General features: G+C 38.9%; 1 protein-coding gene and 1 non-coding gene across 2 annotated transcripts in view; one reads left to right on the top strand and one right to left on the bottom strand.

Annotated features, from left to right (window-relative positions):
- The window catches only part of LOC136405290 (estradiol 17-beta-dehydrogenase 11), a 43,920-nt gene extending 26,733 nt beyond the window's left edge, over positions 1-17,187 (bottom strand). The window contains exons 1-4 of the mRNA XM_066384541.1: positions 16,817-17,187; positions 12,762-12,869; positions 8,893-9,024; positions 7,629-7,735 (exon numbers count right to left, since the gene is read on the bottom strand). Coding sequence (XP_066240638.1) covers positions 7,629-7,735; positions 8,893-9,024; positions 12,762-12,869; positions 16,817-17,026 — 557 coding nt within the window. The 5' untranslated portion in view covers positions 17,027-17,187. The remainder of the gene's footprint in view (positions 1-7,628; positions 7,736-8,892; positions 9,025-12,761; positions 12,870-16,816) is intronic.
- A 547-nt stretch (positions 17,188-17,734) lies between these two features.
- On the top strand, positions 17,735-17,841 carry LOC136407298 (U6 spliceosomal RNA). Its single transcript, XR_010751853.1, has one exon. It is a non-coding gene; the product is annotated as a U6 spliceosomal RNA (small nuclear RNA).
- Positions 17,842-18,209: the final 368 nt, after the last annotated feature.

Below are 18,209 nucleotides of genomic sequence, written 5' to 3' on the forward strand. Positions count from 1 at the left end.
ATGACTGTCTGGTCTCCAATGAATCCCCAAGGCCTGACACAATGCTAGGCCTATAATAGGTGCCCAATAAATATTTGTCAAACAACCCTGGCTGGGTATCTGTATTGGTTAGAATGTTGTCTTGATGTGCCAAGGTTTTGGGTTTCATCCCGGGTCAGGCCGCATACAAGAATAAACTAATTAATGCATAAATAAGTGGAACAACAAATTGATGTTTCCGTCTTTCCTTCTCTCTTTACAATAAGTAAATATGTAAATAAATAAATAAGACTAAATATTTTTCAAATGAGTAAATCAAAATGCAAAGCCATTCTTATTGTCTTAGTCTCCTCATTTGGAAAGAGAAGGGAAATTAATCATATTTTAAGTGGACATTATACTTCCAGTTAGGTGTTTAAAAAAATAACATTATTGAAGCCCTGGCCGGATGGCTAAATGGTAGAGTGTCAGCCTGGTGTGCAGGAGTCCCGGGTTCAATTCCCGGCCAGGGCACACAGGAGAAGCTCCCATCTGCTTCTCCACCCCTCCCCCTCTTCTTCCTCTCTCTCTCTTCCCCTCCCGCAGCCAAGGCTCCATTGGAGCAAAGTTGGCCCGGGTGCTGAGGATGGCTCTATGGCCTCTGCCTCAGGTGCTAGAATGGCTCTGGTTGCAACAGAGCAACGCCCCAGATGGGCAAAGCATCGCCCCTGGTGGGCATGATGAGTGGATCCCGGTCGAGCCAATACAGGAGTATGTCTGACTACCTCCCCGTTTCCAACTTCAGAAAAATACAATAATAATAATAATAATAATAATAACATTATTGAGATATAAATTGCAAATAAATAAATTCAAGTAAAAGAGACATAAACTCACATACCATATAATTGGCCCATTTGAAGTGTACAATTCAATGGTTTTTAGAATATACATGATTAATTTTTTTAAAATTATGTGAAAATATATATAACAAAATTTGAAATTTTAAAAATTTTAAAGTGTGCAATTCAATGACCTTATGAGATAGACTGTTCTATACACCTGTATGGATTAGCAATTATACAAAGTAGCTGTAAATTCTTGCCAGTTAAACTGTGCTTTAGAAGATACGAAGCTGTGGAAAAGAAAGTTCTTTCATCCCCTTTTTAAAAAAACTTAGATATTGAAGGTGTAAAAAGAAAAATTGCTAGGTTCAATTACAGATAAAGTAGATCTTCTGTACCTTGAAAAATAAAACAAAAATAATCATACCTGTGATTATTTAACACATGCCAGTCACTGTCCTCAGTTATTCAGAGGCATTATTTCATTTAATCCTCACAACATCTCCATGAAATGAGATACTATAGTGATTCTTATTTACCAAAAATGAAACTGAAGCACAGGGCATGTTACAGAACTTGCTCACAACACAGAGTGGTAGAATCAGGCTTTAAATATGGGCAATAAACCAGCCCTCTATATGATAAACTCTCAACTTAATTGGCTCCTAACCAAGTTAAGAGGCAAATAAACTGGTAAAATACATATATTTGCAACATATAAGACAAGGATAAGGGTTAATATATAACAACTTTAGTAAATAAATAAGACAATACTCCAATGGATAAATGCTAAAGGACATTAGCAAAAACTGCATGAAATAATACCAATAGATATATGCATAATAAAATATTTTATTTCAGGAGTAATTAATATAAATTACAAAGTAAAACAAGATAGAATTTTTGTCTAGCACTACTGGTAAGGATATGAGGACATTTTTGTTTGAGTTGTCTGTCAATGTACAGAATATTTTATTTTTTATAATTGAACAAGCAATCATTTCTTTTTAAGCTTTATGTCTAAGCTTAAAAAGAAAAAGAGAGAGAACTTTCTACAGCTCTCTATTTTCCACAGCACAGGTTAATTGGTAGCCTTTTTGGAAGGCAATTTGGCAAAAAGTATTAAGTCCATTAAAATATGCCATGCTCTTAGATCCAGTAATTTTTCTTTAGGGTATTGATCCAGAGAAAATAATCAATCATGTTTCTAAAGATTTATTCAAGGATAGTCCCTGGGGTACATAGTCTATAAAGACAAAAAGTTAGGAACAATATTTAATTAACTAAATTAACTGAGGTGGCAATGGTTTATAACATATTATGTAAGTTTATTATGAAATATTAAATTATACTCTTTTATCATTCGTTATCTGCATAGACTACATCGTGCTCACAACCAAAAATCTAGTTTCCATCTGTCACCACACAACTGACCCCCTTTAACTCCTTTCACCCTTCCGCCATCTACTCCTCCTCTGCTAATCCCCAATCTGTTGCCTGCCTCAATGACTTTTTTATTTTGTTGTTGTTGTTTGTGGGAACAATTTTAAATGTCTATAGTGGACAGCTGTTGGTTTTGCTCATTGGCATTCATATTCCCTTATTCTGCAATGCCACTCTGACTTTGCCAGGTAACACCCCTTCTCCCCCTTCCACTCAGTGGTTGGATCTGAGTTGGGCCGGTAACCTAGAGAACATTTGAAGGCATTACTGGGAAGTCCCAACCTGCTTGACTTGGAGTTGAATGGATGTTAATTTGGAACTGCTAGTAGCTGTCTTGGCAACAGAGAGGGAAAACTTGCCTGAGACTTGAATCACAGAAACAAAAAAAAGTCCTTTTTTTGGCCTGGGCCAGTTTAAGTTTTGTGGCTTGCAACCGAAAGAGTCCAAACAAATAAATTACCCATGATAATGGATAAATTAAATAAATAGTGGCACATATATATAGTGGCATACCATAAAGAATTTGAAAATGATGTGGCATATATTGATATATATTTATTAACATGCAAAATATACATTTAAGAAATTTAAAAAGCAAGATTATGTAGGCAAATATTTTTCAATGCATGACTCTAAATTTGCATTTAAAATGTCCTAAAAGATTACAACAAATGTTTACCAAGGTTATTTATGTATGGTGAAATTATCAGTAAATTTTCTTTTTTCTTTTATGAAAGTGTATTTCCTGATTTTTCTTAAGTGAACCAAAAATGCAGGACTATATGAAAACTCAGAGTTAAAGATCTGAGTATATTTAAAGAATTTTGTATTTTTGAACTTCTGGGTGAATTTGTTGAGACAAATGAAAGCTACAAAGGAGTGGATTTCTTCTGCACTTTGTAACATTATATCAAATTTCCTATTCTTGATTCCAGAGATTGATCAGTACCCAATTTTGCCATGCTGCTAACTTGCATGCTACAAATTCGTTATTTGAATTGACAAGATAAATTAGCCAGTTTTGTGGCACCAAATTGATTTATTTTTAACTTTTTTTTTTTTTTTTTTTTTTTTTTTTACAGGGACAGAGAGAGAGTCAGAGAGAGGGATAGACAGGGACAGACAGACAGGAATGGAGAGAGATGAGAAGCATCAATCATCAGTTTTTCGCTGAGACGCCTTAGTTGTTCATTGATTGCTTTCTCATATGTGCCTTGACCGGGGGCCTTCAGCAGACTGAGTAACCCCTTGCTGGAGCCAGCGACCTTGGGTCCAAGCTGGTTAGCTTTAGCTCAAACCAGATGAGCCTGCGCTCAAGCTGGTGACCTCGGGGTCTCGAACCTGGGTCCTCTGCATCCCAATCCGATGCTCTGTTCACTGCGCCATCGCCTGGTCAGGCTAACTTTTTTTTTTTAAGATTTGACTTATTGGTTTTAGGGAGAGGAGAGAGAGAGAAAGCCAGGGAGGTAGGGAGGAAAGGGAAGCATTAACTCCTAATAGTTGCTTCTTATATGTGCCTTGACGGGGTGAGCCCAGGGATTTGAACCAGCGACAGGTTAGTCTAGGTTGCCTTTTTATTTCATTCCAACAAATAGGAGCCAGAGCATGTATGATTAATTCTACTAGGATATTAATCTGTTTTGAAATATTAAATTTAAGGATTTATTTAATTTATTCCAATATATTCTAATTTTCAGCATGCAATCAATATTTTAAAAAAGACTGATGAGATATTCTGCATTCTTTTTTTTTACATTGCTTTCAAAATCTGATCTGTAGTTTATACTTAGAGCACATTAGCCACATTTTCAACTATTCAGTCACAAAGTGCAGCCGGCCTCCCCATGGGACAGCTCCAGTTCGCAGAGGAGGCTGGGCACAGTGGGCAAGAGGACAGGCTCTGCAGTTCAAGTTCCTGTATGTGCCCTGACTGAGGATCGAACTGGCAACCTCTGTACTTTGGGATGGTGCTCTAATAAACTCAGCTATGCAGCTAGGGATAAACTCCATAATTACACAACCCTGTTGTCTTACTTCTTTGAATATTAGTTTCTTTCTCTGTAAAATGGGGTGATAATAATACTTCATTGAGAAGACTAATTGACAAACATATAATACATGTTCATTTAATAAATGTTCATTTCTTTCCCCTTGAATTGCGTTGTCAATAAATAGTAACAGAGCCAGAGGGCCAGCAGAGCAGAAACAGAGGTGAACGGCCTAGGTAGCTGGCAAAGAGGACGGTCACGAGGTGACTATGCCGCGGGTAAGCATCCAGATGGCTCCAAACTACCTCAGGCAGTTTGAGGAGTTAGGCCAGGGAGAAGCAGTTTGGAAGCTAAAATGAGAGGTGGGGCCTTACCATTTTGTGCAAATAGAGGGTAGTGGATTTGGAACATAAATTCAATAGGTATCCTCTTGTTATCAAACACTGACAGATTTTATGTTAAGTGCATTACATTATGTAATTCAAACTTTACAGCACCCTGATGAATTAGTCAGTTGTAATATTAGCATTATGATATAGACGAGAAAAATGACACCCAGAGAAGCTGAGTAACTTGCCAAAGGTCACATAAGATTAATAAGTGACTGAGTCAAGAGTCAGAACATCATTATTCATAGTAATCACATCTAGTAAATGACCAAAATGTTTATCAGCAGTAGTATGGACAATAAATTATTGTTTGATCATGTGATGCAATACCATCTATGCATGAAAATAATTGAACTATAGTTACCAACAGCAACACGGATAAATCTTACATAGTGTGATTTCATGTACATAAAGACCAAAAATAGACAAAATTAATCAATGGTGTTACAAGTCAATATAGGAGTTACCTTTGGGAAGGAAAGAGGGATTGGTGGTTAGGAAGAGTTCCGAAAGGAGCTTTGGGGGTTTTATAATGCTCTATTTTTTTTACCTGCATAGTGAGTTGAAAGATGTGTCCACTTGCAGTAACTCATTGAGCTGTATATTCATGATTTCTGCGTTTTTATAAATGTATGTTATACTTCAATAAAAAGATTGTTTTAAGAAGCAGCATCTAATTTAATTGCCCATTTGTTATTAACCACAACTGATGAGCATTGCCTTTTGCTAGGTGAAATCTTCAGTGTGTCGCTGGGAAAGTTTTGCCATTGATCAGATATGGAACAAAAAGCAGAGAGTCAACAGAATTGAGCATAATTGTGGTCACTAAGAATCATCAAGCCTGACCAGGCGGTGGCGCAGCGGGTAGAGCGTTGGACTGGGATATTGAGGACCCAGGTTCGAGACCCCGAGGTCGTCAGCTTGAGCACAGGCTCATTTGGTTTGAGCAAGGCTCACCAGCTTGACCCAAGGTCGCTGGCTTGAGCAAGGGGTTACTCAGTCTGCTATAGCCCCACAGTCAAGGCACATATGAGAAAGCAATCAATGAACAACTAAGGTGTCGCAACGAAAAACTGATTGATGCTACTCATCTTTATCTGTTTCTGTTTGTCTGTCACTATCTATCCCTCTCTCTGTCTCTGTAAAAAAAAAAAAAGGAATCTTCACAGACAGCTCCAGCCAGTGAGAGCTGAAGGTCCAAACAGTTCTCTGAGGGCAAGCAAACCACAGATCTGTCCCAAAGATGGAAGTGTGCAAACACTTGTATAATTTTAACCCTGACTTTTAGCCTAAATGGTGCCTTTGTATGAATCAGAAAAGCCCACACTTCTTCTCACTAACTGACTGCCATCTGCTGGAAAATCAAAGTCTAAAAGGACTTGAATGTGAACGGCGTCCCCCTGAATTGTGTGGTGCACAGACTGCGTCTATTCCTCCTGCTTTGACTGTACTTGGTGAAAACCTTTACTCATGTTGAAAACACCATCACTAGTCACCAAAATGAATTAGTTTCTCACACAAAGCACATTCTGTCTTGATTATCACTGTAAACCTCAGTGGAGTATAATCAAAAGGACTATATATTTACTATGGCAAGAGGAGGAGGAAGAGCAACAGGTAGACAGCCCTTTCAATTCTCTAGTCCCCTTTGCTTGCCTGGGCGCTCAGACAGAATTTGGCATGGCAGTGGAATGCCATGTAGGAGCCTAGCAGCAGTACCTGCAACTACTTTTCATCAAGCAAGGTAAAGAAATGTAAAATTTTATTAGCTCTTGATGGTAAGAGGCTAACTGCCTAATTTATACTGGCTCAGAAAGACATTAAGATACAACCTGGACACCATAGGTCTCTTCAGTGACTGCATCAGCAGTTATTTTATTCTTTTTTAAAAACTCAATCCATGTATGTCTATATTTATTTTTAAAACTATTATAAAACAAATATACGTTCAGAAAGAAAGAAAACATGGATAAACAAAAAGAACAAAATAAAAATAATTTTTATTGCCACTACATAAGAATAACCACTCTCTAGGCATGGTTATATAAATGTTTTGGCATATATCCTTGCAAACTTTTTAAATGCAAGACAAATATATATATTATAAACAAGTTACCTGCCCATGTCTATGTCTATAAACTTATACAAATTCTCTATAGCTACATATACACTATATCTATATTGTGTCTAGAACTGAGATAATTAATTCCAAAAGAGCACAATGGTGGAAGACACATTTGAGCATTATTTGTACGCATATTTATTTGCACAATCATAACTCAACTTTTAAAGGTGATTATTTGCTAAACTCCAGAAACAGCCAAGAACTGTTAGGGTGTATGTAACCAGTAGGATCACCTTGGCTACACTGGCCTAGCTGATCAATTCTTTACAGGATACATAGAGCATACCATTACTGTGCCTTGCTTGCTATAATAAGTTCTTTGACTATTAAAATAATGTTGATTATTAAATAACAATTACAATTATTTTACAACTCTATTGTTTGAATGCTTGTAATGTTTAGAATCCCAGATTGTACTCTCTGTCTTTAAAGTATTATTGCCACATTATTTTATTCAAAACAATTATTAACTTCTGTTCATGGTATTGCTCTTCTTTTGTAATTCCTTTCTGCTCAAAGAGATAAGAAATGCTTGAAGGAGGCTTCTAATTGGACCATTTCCCTACAGCCACCTCTACAACAGTCAACATAGGAGGGGATTAGCGGTTGATAACGCTGTTGCTCAAGAGACTTTGTGCAAACGAAGATAAGCATGGACCCTGACCAGGTAGCTCAGTTGGCTGGAGCAAGTTCCTGATATGCCAAGGTTGTGGGTTCAGTCCTGGTCAGGGCACATACAAGAATCAACCAATAAGTGCATGAATGGGTAGAACAATAAATTGATGATTCTTTCTCCCTTCTTCTCTCTCTAAAATCAATGAATTAAAAAAAAAAAAAAAGCTAAGCATGAGAAAGAGTGAAAAAACACAAGTCCACTTACCAATAAGCCATTAAAAAGGGGACCACAGTATGCCCAGCTGCTGAAGCCACGGTGACAATATGGCCATGATTATTTTTCATCATTGCTGGAAGAAATGCCTTTGTAGTCTAGAAATCATTTTTATAAGACAGAAAAAAAGATTTTATTTCTGATTCATGGACTTACTGGGCATATTTTGAAACAAAAGTATATTTTGTTACCATTGTTTCTGGCATTAAAAAAACCCAACTATATTAATTGCCAAATATGGCAATATAAAGCAACTGGAAAGGATGCCCAGATTAGAAAAATGAAAGTAAATGATGGATACTGAAAACTTTAATAATTCATTTCATTTAAATTGTGAACATAAGTTCACTGTTCCTTTACCTTTTATTAATGATGTCTTGTATCTTAATATGAAATTGTTAAAAAAAGTTTGGTTAGGTCATCAAAATATTGAAGTGAACGGCAATCTTCTGAATAATTCATGCAATAAATATTTATTGAGAACATATTATATGATGGGATTCAGAAACACAGTAAGACAATACCCCACATTCCAATAGAGGCAAAAAAGATGGGTAAGCTCATGTCAGGAAAATATAAAGACATATGTCAGTAACTCGAGCATGTTAACATAGCATAATATTACATTTTCATCAACCAATGCCAATATTCTTTTGAGATTACTCATACCAAACCCACATCCAAGAAAACTTTCAGGGATCCTTTCAGGAACTGACTATTTCGGCAAAATTTAGAATCCTCAGAAACTCGTGTGTGTGTGTGTGTGTGTGTGTGTGTGTGTGTCTGTGTGTGTATTTGTATGTGTTTAAGACCTTGAATGGTGAGTTTCAAAACAAAGTTTACATCTGGGACCAGGATATAACGAGAGGACTAAGTCTCATGTGACTCTGAAGGCAACCTGGGTTCTCCTTCTACGGAATCACAGAAGATGACTCAGATGACCCCTACGCCCTCCTTCATCTCTAAGGAGACACAGAGATATGAGAATTGAGCTCAGACTTAATGTATACATAAAACCTGAAGTTTATTGTTATTTATTATTATTATTATTATTAATTTCTTGAGGACAGAGGAAGAATAACTGATGAGAGTTGGTTGTAGCATGAAAAATGATCTTTTCGTATATTATCCTTGGTACCTGGAGAAAATGTTAGCACTGAGGTGATGTGTCTTTGTGTCTACGGAAAGCTCCTTTTTAAACTTAACCTTTGAGCCCTACAAAAGGAAATGTTTTTGTAAAAGAAATCATACTTACCCAGAAATGTGCAAGTACATTAACTTCAAAAGTCTTTTCAATTTGAGGGTCTTGTGTAGCAAACAAATCTGATGTATAGACTACACCAGCATTATTTATTAGAATACTAACATCTCCAATTTCTGCCTTCACCTTAAAAAGAAAAAGAAAAAGAAATACACATTATTAAGCAGTATGAGGGTAGCTTGACCAGTGGTGGCACAGTGAATACAGCATCCACTTTGGACACTGAGGACCTAGGTTAGAGGCCCTGAGGTAGCCGGCTTGAGCACAGGCTCATCTGGCTTGAGCAGGGGTTGCCAGCTTGAGCATGGGATTGTAGACATGAACCCATGGTCACTGATGTGAGCCCATAGGTCTCTGGCTTGAAGCCTAGAGTCACTGGCTTGAGCAGATGGTTGCTGGTTTGAGCAAGTGTCACTGGCTTAGCTAGAGCTCCCCAGTCAAGGCATGTATGAGAAGCAATTGATGAACAACTGAAGTGCCACAATTCTGAGTTGGTGTTTCTCATCTTTCTCCCTTTTGAAGTCAGTCTTGTCACTTTGCTCTATTGTTTACAGCTCAAGAGGTACACGGCTAACAAAAACATAACCAGTGACAAATACGCAGTTTTCTTTTTTAAACACTACTTTAAAAGGTAAGCCAAGAAAAGATTATTTAATTGGCAAATACAGGGATTACTATGAGGAACTATGTAAAACTGACTACACTATTAAACTGGCCACATCTTCTATTTATTTTTATTGTCACTCCATTCTATTACTCCTCAACCTTTCTCCTTGAAGTCACTGTAAATTAAGGGCTAGCAGTGCAAGAGTATCTCAATCAATATTTTTATGGTTCTTTGAGTAAGCTTCTTGGTAGATGGGCCCTAAAGTTACAATGTGTCTGTTATAAATTGTGTTCCAAATAAAAGTTAGCTTCTATTAATAGAGCTATCATTATTTAGACGGGGCTGCAGTTGCTGGACTGAAGGGGAGGTGGCAAGTAGCCTATTTAAACCTTTCACATGTGTAAGTGCAATGCATTTTATAGAATTTCATAATCTCATTTAACTCTCACAAGAATTCTATGAGGTAGCAACTCTTACTATGCTTGTTTTAATGATAAGAAACATGAAACACAAATGGCTTTCTTGCCAAAGGTCACATCATTATTAAAGGTCACATGGAATTGGGATGCTCTCAGATTTTCTGACCTGAGAGACCAAGACAAGCCTCCAATGTCAAATAGAAAGGCAGTCAGAAGGAGGAGGCCTGTCAGTATCCCTGTGGAACATTAGTGTGTCATTCTGAGGGTTCCTCAGCCAGAACTGAATTTCATCAGGTTACATGTAAATTATTAGAGTCAAGCAAAGTTATTTGGCCCTTGATCAACACAATTTGTACCTGTATCCTCATCTCTAGCACAAGAGGAAAACTGTTGTTCAGATCAATGCCCCTAAGCTATGAGAAAAACAGGACATTTTATGCAGTTGAATTGAAGATGCTGTCACGCTTCCAAATTAACATGCCAAAGCATTTGCCCAGACCCTCTGGACCCTTCCTTCATCCTCGAGCTCCCCACCATCACCTTCTTCTCCCCAGGATGGATTTGCACATTTCTTAATAATGAAAACAAGCTGAGGCCCTGGCCGGTTGGCTCAGTGGTAGAGCGTCGACCTGGCGTGCAGGAGTCCCGGGTTCGATTCTTGGCCAGGGCACACAGGAGAAGCGCCCTTCTGCTTCTCCACCCCTCCCCCTCTCCTTCCTCTGTCTCTCTCTTCCCCTCCTGCAGCCACGCAAAGTTGGAGCAAAGTTGGCCCGGGTGCTGAGGATAGCTCTGTGGCCTCTGCCTCAGGTGCTAGAATGGCTCTGGTTGCAACAGAGCAACTCCCCAGATGGGCAGAGCATCGCCCCCTGGTGGGCATGCTGGGTGGATCCCGGTTTGGTACATGCAGGAGTCTGACTGCCTCCCCATTTCCAACTGCAGAAAATACAAAAAAAAAAAAAAAAAAGGAAAACAAGCTGAGAGGCTTATTGTTTAGGTGGCATAAAATTGTCCTGACACAAAACAGCCACATCAAAATAGCTACTTCACAATATCTGACAATCACATGTCATTGTGTATAGTCTGTTTAAGCATACAGTCAGTACATATCAGAACAATTTCAGTAAGACCATTGTTTAAAATATATGGAATTGTTTCAAACAGTCAAGTTATCTTCTCCAAAAAAGCCTATTCCCAATGATCTGGAAAGAAATGCTTTCCATTTAGGAAATTAACTCCCCTTAATAATGACTTATAACAAAATGATATAGGTAATATTGGTGATTCTATTGTAATACTAATGACTAATTCATACAAAATGACTCCTGAGCACCAGGTACTGTTCTAAGAACTTTACATCATTAATTCACTTGATCCTCATAAAACCCTTTAGGTAGATACTGCTGTGATCTCCATTTTATAATTGAGTAAAGTTAGGCACAAAGGGATTAAATAATTGCCCAAGCTGAGATAGCTAGTATTAACTGGATAAGCATTCATTTCTGTGAAGGAGGATCATTGTTCATTTAAGTAAAATAGTGATTTTGAAATGCAGATAGTTATTATCCAAAGGGCTTGATCTTACTGTACCCCTTTCCAGGAAGGTCATTTGTCACCCAGCACTGGCTTGGGTAATTTCTATCTATTCTTCTGACATAGCGAAGGCTTAATCAACGATAGTGGCATCAGTTTGAATAAAAGACTATAATTTAAAATAAAAGTTAAAAATGTCCCCAAAGTATAGGAGGTTCTCAAGTCTTGGCTGAATCAGAATCCTTTTTTTTTTTTTTTTTTTTAGTGAGAGAGGGAGAGACAGTCAGAGACAGAGAGAAGGACAGAGAGGGACAGACAGACAGGAAAGGAGATGAGAAGCATCAATTCTTTGTTGTGGCACTTTATTTGTTTATTGATTGCTTTCTCATATGTGCTATGATGGGGGTGGGGGCTCCAACCAAGCCAGTGACCTTGGGCTCAAGCCAGTGACCTTGGGCTCAAGCCAGTGACCATGGGGTCACGTTTATGATCTCATGCTTAAGCCTGCGACCCCGCACTCAAGCCAGGTGAGCACGCGCTCAGGCCAGATGAGCCTGCGCTCAAGTCGGCCACCTTGGGGTTTTGAACCTGGATCCTCTGCATCCTAGGCTGACACTCTACCCACTGTGTCACCGCTGGGTTAGACTGAATCAGAATCTTTATACTGTATTGAATCAAACAATCCAGCAGTGAGGTCTGGAAAGGTGTACTTTAAGGAATTTGCCCAGGTAATTGTTACTGACCTTTCCACCATTACCACATTTAGTTAACAAGTACATTTGTACATTTAGGAATGTGTTCAGAGGAAACCCTATTATATATAGGACATCTCAGTTGTATACAGACAAGGCAAATAATGCTTTGTAGAAATAGATACGTCTCTGTCTATGACCAAAGCCTGATAAACAGTTAGGTTTATCCTGTCTTCCTAACTGAGTTCTTTGATTGGACCTCAAAAGACCCAGTCAGTGATTCTGTAGTGCCACCCAAGGATTTAGCTATATCAGAATCAGATAAGTGAGGAGTGGGTGCTCCGGGTACTAAACAGGCAAATTCCTGGGCCCAGCCCTCGACCTCCTGAAAGAAAAACTTCTAGGGTGCTTAATTTTTGTAACAAGCTCCCCAGAACACAGTCAAGTCTGGAAATCTCAGTTCTGGGTTTTAGTTCTGGGTCTGCCACTAGCTAGCTGTACAACCTTAGGCAAATCACAAAACTTCTGTTAGTTTGTTGTCTGCACCATGACTGGATCGTCTCCAAAATCCTTCCCACCTCTGACACGGTGATTCTAACCAAACTAAAATTTCACCTTCTTCGCGGAGTTGTAAATTTCTTCCCGGTTGCTGCAGTCTACCACAAAGGCATGAGCAATGGCACCCAGCTTCCTGCATTCAGCAGCTGTTTCCTCAATTCCGTGCTGGGAAAAGTAGCAAAGAAGGCAAGGAGAACAAAATAAATGATATGAGCATGTTATATAAACAGCTGAGAATCATTAAGAGTGTCAGATTATTTGAACATTGGGCAACTCAGCTGACCCGTCTTTTTGGCAAAGATGCAGGTACACTTTGCTCTCAGTACTCCAAAGAGCCTCTTTTAGTTGGCACTGAACTTAAAGCAAGCTTTAAAAAAGAAGATAAAAAGCTTAAAATACTAATTTTGTACTATGAATTTTACATTGTGAATATATGTATGTATGTCTGTGTGTCTATTCCATATCAGGCTTTAAAAAATAACATTAAGCTCTTTTTCTGTCACTACAAACTAATTATAGATATCAATTTTCTGGCTGTGAAGTAAATAAATCAGTTAACTACAATTCTTTCATTCATTCATTCACTCATTTTTTCCTACATGTTAATGTGTAGGTCATATTTATAATGCTTAGAAGAGACTTGTGGACACAAATATGAATGAGTCAAAGTCCTGACCAGAGAGCTCACAGTGTAATATAAAGGAACATAAAATAAACATAGTATTTAGGTAGGACCATAAGAGATTGTTATTGTTTTATAATAAAGGGTTGAATATTGGCCATTTCATATAATTCTCATTAATATATTATGATAAGTATAATAATAGAGCTATATAGAAGCAATCAATGAGTGCACGACTCTATACAGAGTGCACACTCTCTATATAGAGAGTTATGGGAACACAGAGAAAGGGCGTGCAGTGCAATTCAGGAAGAAGAGGTACCTGAGTGAGTCTTAAGGGTGAGTAGAACAGCCGTGCAAAGAGGAGGCAGAGCATGTGTGGCAGAGTGTAAGTAAAGGAACAGATAGGAGATGGGTTCTCTGGGGAAACACTAGCAGATTGGCGTTGCTGGGTCATAAAGTTCAAGGCCAGTGGAAGTCCAAATTATAGCATATTATATGTATATTAAGTGTGCATTATTTCACATAATCCTCCAGCCCTCTAAGGTAAGTACCGGTATTTTATCCAGTTTGCAGAAAAGGAGCCTAAAGCTCTAGGGAGTTACCCATGATATTGGGTAAGTTATTCATGAAGATGTGGAGAGCTCAGATGAATCTGACCACACCACAGTAGCAGACACCTCCTTGACTACACCAGACTAGACCAAGCCCAGTTCACATCTGTTTTTGCACAGTAACTATTTAATGTCTATTTTCCTTACTAGAGTGAGGGCATGGGAACTTATTTACTGTTTGCCACTGTCTTTTTAATATCTAGGCAATACTCAGGAAGTATTTGTTGATTGCTCTCTCAATCACTCATTCATTAGGTTGGACCTCTTCTACTTCACATCCCAGGAATTCATTTTTTTTTCCCCATTGATTTTAGAGAAAGAGAGAATGGAAGAGCGAGAAGCACCAACTCATTATTGCACTTAGTTGTTCTATTTGGTTGTGCACTCATTGATTGCTTCTTGTACGTGCCCTGACCAGAAATGGAACCCACAACCTGGGAGTGTGGGAGCCACGCTTTATCCATTGAACCACCCAGCCAGAGCCCATGAATTATTCTTTACACCATTGGATGTTAACTATTGTGTAAGGCAGCAATTTTCAACCTTGTTCATCTCACACCACACATAAACTAATTACTATAATTCTGCAGGACACCAAAAAATATTTTTTTTACCAATCTGACAAAAAATTGGTATCATTTTGATTGGCTTACAAAAAAACCCCTATATTACCTACCCTTTTTGCGCCACTGTGACTTTCTTTTTCTTTTTTTTTTTTTAGCGAGAAGAGGGGAGGCAAATAGACACCCACATGGGCCCTAACAGGGATCCACCCAGAAAATCCACTAAGGGTGATGCTCTGCCCATCTGGAGCTGTTGCTCTTTTGCTTAGCAACCTAGCCATTTTTTAGCGCCTGAGGCCGAGGCCACAAAGCCATGCTCAGAGCCCGAGACCAACTCACTGGAACCAATGAAGCCATGGCAGCAGGAGGAAGGAAGAAAGAGAGAAATAAAAGGGGAAGGGGAACGGTGGAAAAGCAGATAGTCATTTCTCTTGAGTGCCCTGACTGGGAATCAAACCTGGGACATTCACATTCTGGGCCCATACTCTACAATGAGGCCAACTGGCCAGAGCCTCCACAGTGACTTTTAAAAAAAATTAGGCGCCTGTACTTGTACATAAGGATTTCTGGTATGAAGAATTAACTGATTAAATGCAACTTTGTTATGTGGCATGACCAATAAGATGCAACTGTATTATTTGACATATATATATGGTTTAATATGGCATTCACAGCAGAGGGCTACGGTTATGTTGGCTGTTGTAATTTTTTTTTTTGACAATCTAAGGTAAAAGAGGTCAGTGCCCCTGACTAATAGTCAGATATTGCATGTTTTAAATATTCTAGCAGCATACTGAGTGAAAGTCACTGGTGTAAGGTGTATCTTTTCAGGCTTCCCCAGAACCTCTTTGCACATCAAACCCGGGCCAAATAAAAGGTAAGATTGTAAGACCTTCTCTCTTCCTTAAACCTATACCTGTTCTTGTAAAACCCACATTGAAGACTATTTTTATTTTAAAGATTTTATTTACTGATTATAGAAAGAGGAGAGAGAAAAAGAGAGAAGGGGGAGGAGCGGGAAGCATCAACTTGTAGTAGGCTTGTAGTAATAGCTTCTCATATGTGCCTTGACCCGGCAAGCCTGGGATTTAGAAATGGCAACCTCAGCATTCCAGGATGATGCTTTATTCACTGTGTCACCACAGGTTAGGCTATTTATTTATTTTTAGCTTATTGATTTTAGAGAGGGAGAGATGAAGGAAGAAAGAGAGAAAAAGCGAGAAAGAGAGAAATAAATATCGATTTGCTGTTACAGTTATTTAGGCATTCATTGGTTGACTCTTGTATGTGTCCTGACCAGGGAGCCAACACACAGCCTTGGTGTATTAGGACAACTCTCTAATCAACTGAGCTACCTGGCCAGGGCCTCTCTTTTTTTTTGTTTTTAATTAATATGGGATTATTATTATTACTATTATTATTATTTTTTATATTTTTCCAAAGTGAGAAGGGGGCCAGACAGACTCCCGCATGTGCCCTACGGGGATTCACCCAGCATGCCCACCAGGGGGCGATGCTCACTGCAATCGGAGCCATTCTAGAGACTGAGGTGGAGGCCATGGCCATCCTCAGCGCTAAGGCCAATTTTGCTCCAATGGAGCCTTGGCTGTGGGAGGGGAAAAGACAGAGAGAAAGGAGAGGAGGGTAAGGGTGGAGAAGTAATGGTGCTTCTCCTGTGTGCCCTGACCGGGAATCAATCCCTGGACTTCCACACGCCAGGCCGATGCTCCACCACTGAGCCAACTTGCCGGGGCCAATACGGGGTTTTTAAAAATTACTCTTGGAAATTATTTTGGCATAATAATATTGGTTTCTTAGACCAATTTACCTCAATAATTGCAAGCAGGATTTAAAAATAATTTTCCCCACTGAGAGAGAGAGAGAGAGAGAGAGAGAGAGAAAGCAACTCGTTGGTGCACGGGGACGACGCTTTATCCACTGAACCATCCAGCCAGGCAGTTTTTTTTAATAGGTACAAATCTCTTACTCTTTGAATATGCTAGCTAAAACTATTATTTTTCTATATGATTAAGATTGCGAGATCAGTGAAATCAAGTTCCGTAGGAAATTTCAAATTATTTTCAAGGCAAAAGTGGGGGTAAATTTACAATGTTTAATGGGCAGCAACTGAGAATCTTATCACTGAGTTCTATTTATCATGTGATGATAAATACGTTAATTAACCAATGCCCCCCCCCCATCTATCAAATTGCAATAATAATTTTTTTTCTACTACTTTACAATTATTCTCTAAGGGGTTGTTGCCTGCAAAATGCAAACATAAGGTACCAGGAAGTAAAACAGTACTATTACCTTATTTATATCCCACAGAACCAGTTTGCTTTTGAGTTTGGCAAATTCATAGGCAGTCAGTCTCCCGAGTCCATGCCCAGCTCCAGTAATCAGGACGATTTCTCCAGCGACTGATTTTCTCCTCTTAGGAATGAAAAGCTTCAAGAAAGATTCTAAGATGAAGACGATCAGTAAGGGCAGAAGCAGGAGGATGTCCAGAAAGAACTTCATTTTTGTTGCTGCGAAGATTTGTTTTGTTTACCAATTACTCCAAATTGCTTGGGGGAGAGGGAAGTGGGTCGTTCCGTCTAACACCGGAGACAGTAAAAGCCCAGAGCAAGGAAGGGCTCCTTTATCAAAAAGAAACAAACAACTCTGGAACCGTTCCTTCCGCTGGGCTGGGCTTGGTCAGGTCCTTTGCAATTGGCTCAGGCTGCAGTGCGGAGGGACAGCTCCCAGGCTCGGAAACTGGGAGGGACAAAGTCCGGAGGAGAGCCAAGCTTCCTCGTTCTGCTTCGCACAGCCCCCACGAGCTGCGCGGCTCCGGTCATCTTTAACCCGGTTTCTCCCGGTCTCGTGAGCCAACCTTGGAGGGTTAGTGGCCACTTGTTTTCCAAAATTTGGTCAATTCCTCTGAGAAATACTGCTTCCTCACATTTTAGTATGAACTAAGCAGGATTTTTGGAGGACAGAGGAAATTTTGTCCTTTCAGGAAAAACGATAATCAAGACCCAGGAAATCTCTGATCGTATTAAAGGGGATCGTTTCCACGAGGAAAAGCAGTATATTTGGATAACCTTTTTTCACTCAACCTATTAGAATTTGTAGGAAAAAATATATATAGTACCCTTTAGTAACTGTATATTTATCCAAGTTAGTGAATCACTGCCCACAGAATGGGTAATACAATAGAAAAATTTTGTCTGAAGATTATAATTTGTGCTCACGTCAGCAGCACATACTCTCTTATTGCAACGACACAGAGAAGATCTGCATGGTCATTGTGCAAGGATGACAAGCAAGATTGTGAAGTGTACCATATTAAAAAAAAATAGCAATTTTTGGTTTAGTAACCTATACATGCGAGTGTTACTATGTAACTGGTGATTAAAAAAAAAAAAAAATCCCAGCGAGTGGTTATTGAAAGGAAAGACCAAACTCTGGGCTTGTGCGCAGTAAGAGTTTAATGTCTGTCTATGTATTTTTCCAATTCAGTTCATGAGGGTAATTGAATTGGGCTTTTTGCAAGAGAGTGCAGTGTTTAGGAAGAAACTTCTGTCGGCTCGTTGTATAATGGTTACCCCCTTATACTTGAGGCAGGAAAATCATAAGAAATGGAAGTTCACGAATAATTTATATTCCTGCCTCTTGCTTTAAGCACCCTAAAGCGACACCGTGGAGTTCTTGAAAGTTC

This window comes from Saccopteryx leptura, chromosome 5, assembly GCF_036850995.1.
Source record: "Saccopteryx leptura isolate mSacLep1 chromosome 5, mSacLep1_pri_phased_curated, whole genome shotgun sequence".
Classification (NCBI taxonomy): Eukaryota; Metazoa; Chordata; class Mammalia; order Chiroptera; family Emballonuridae; genus Saccopteryx; species Saccopteryx leptura.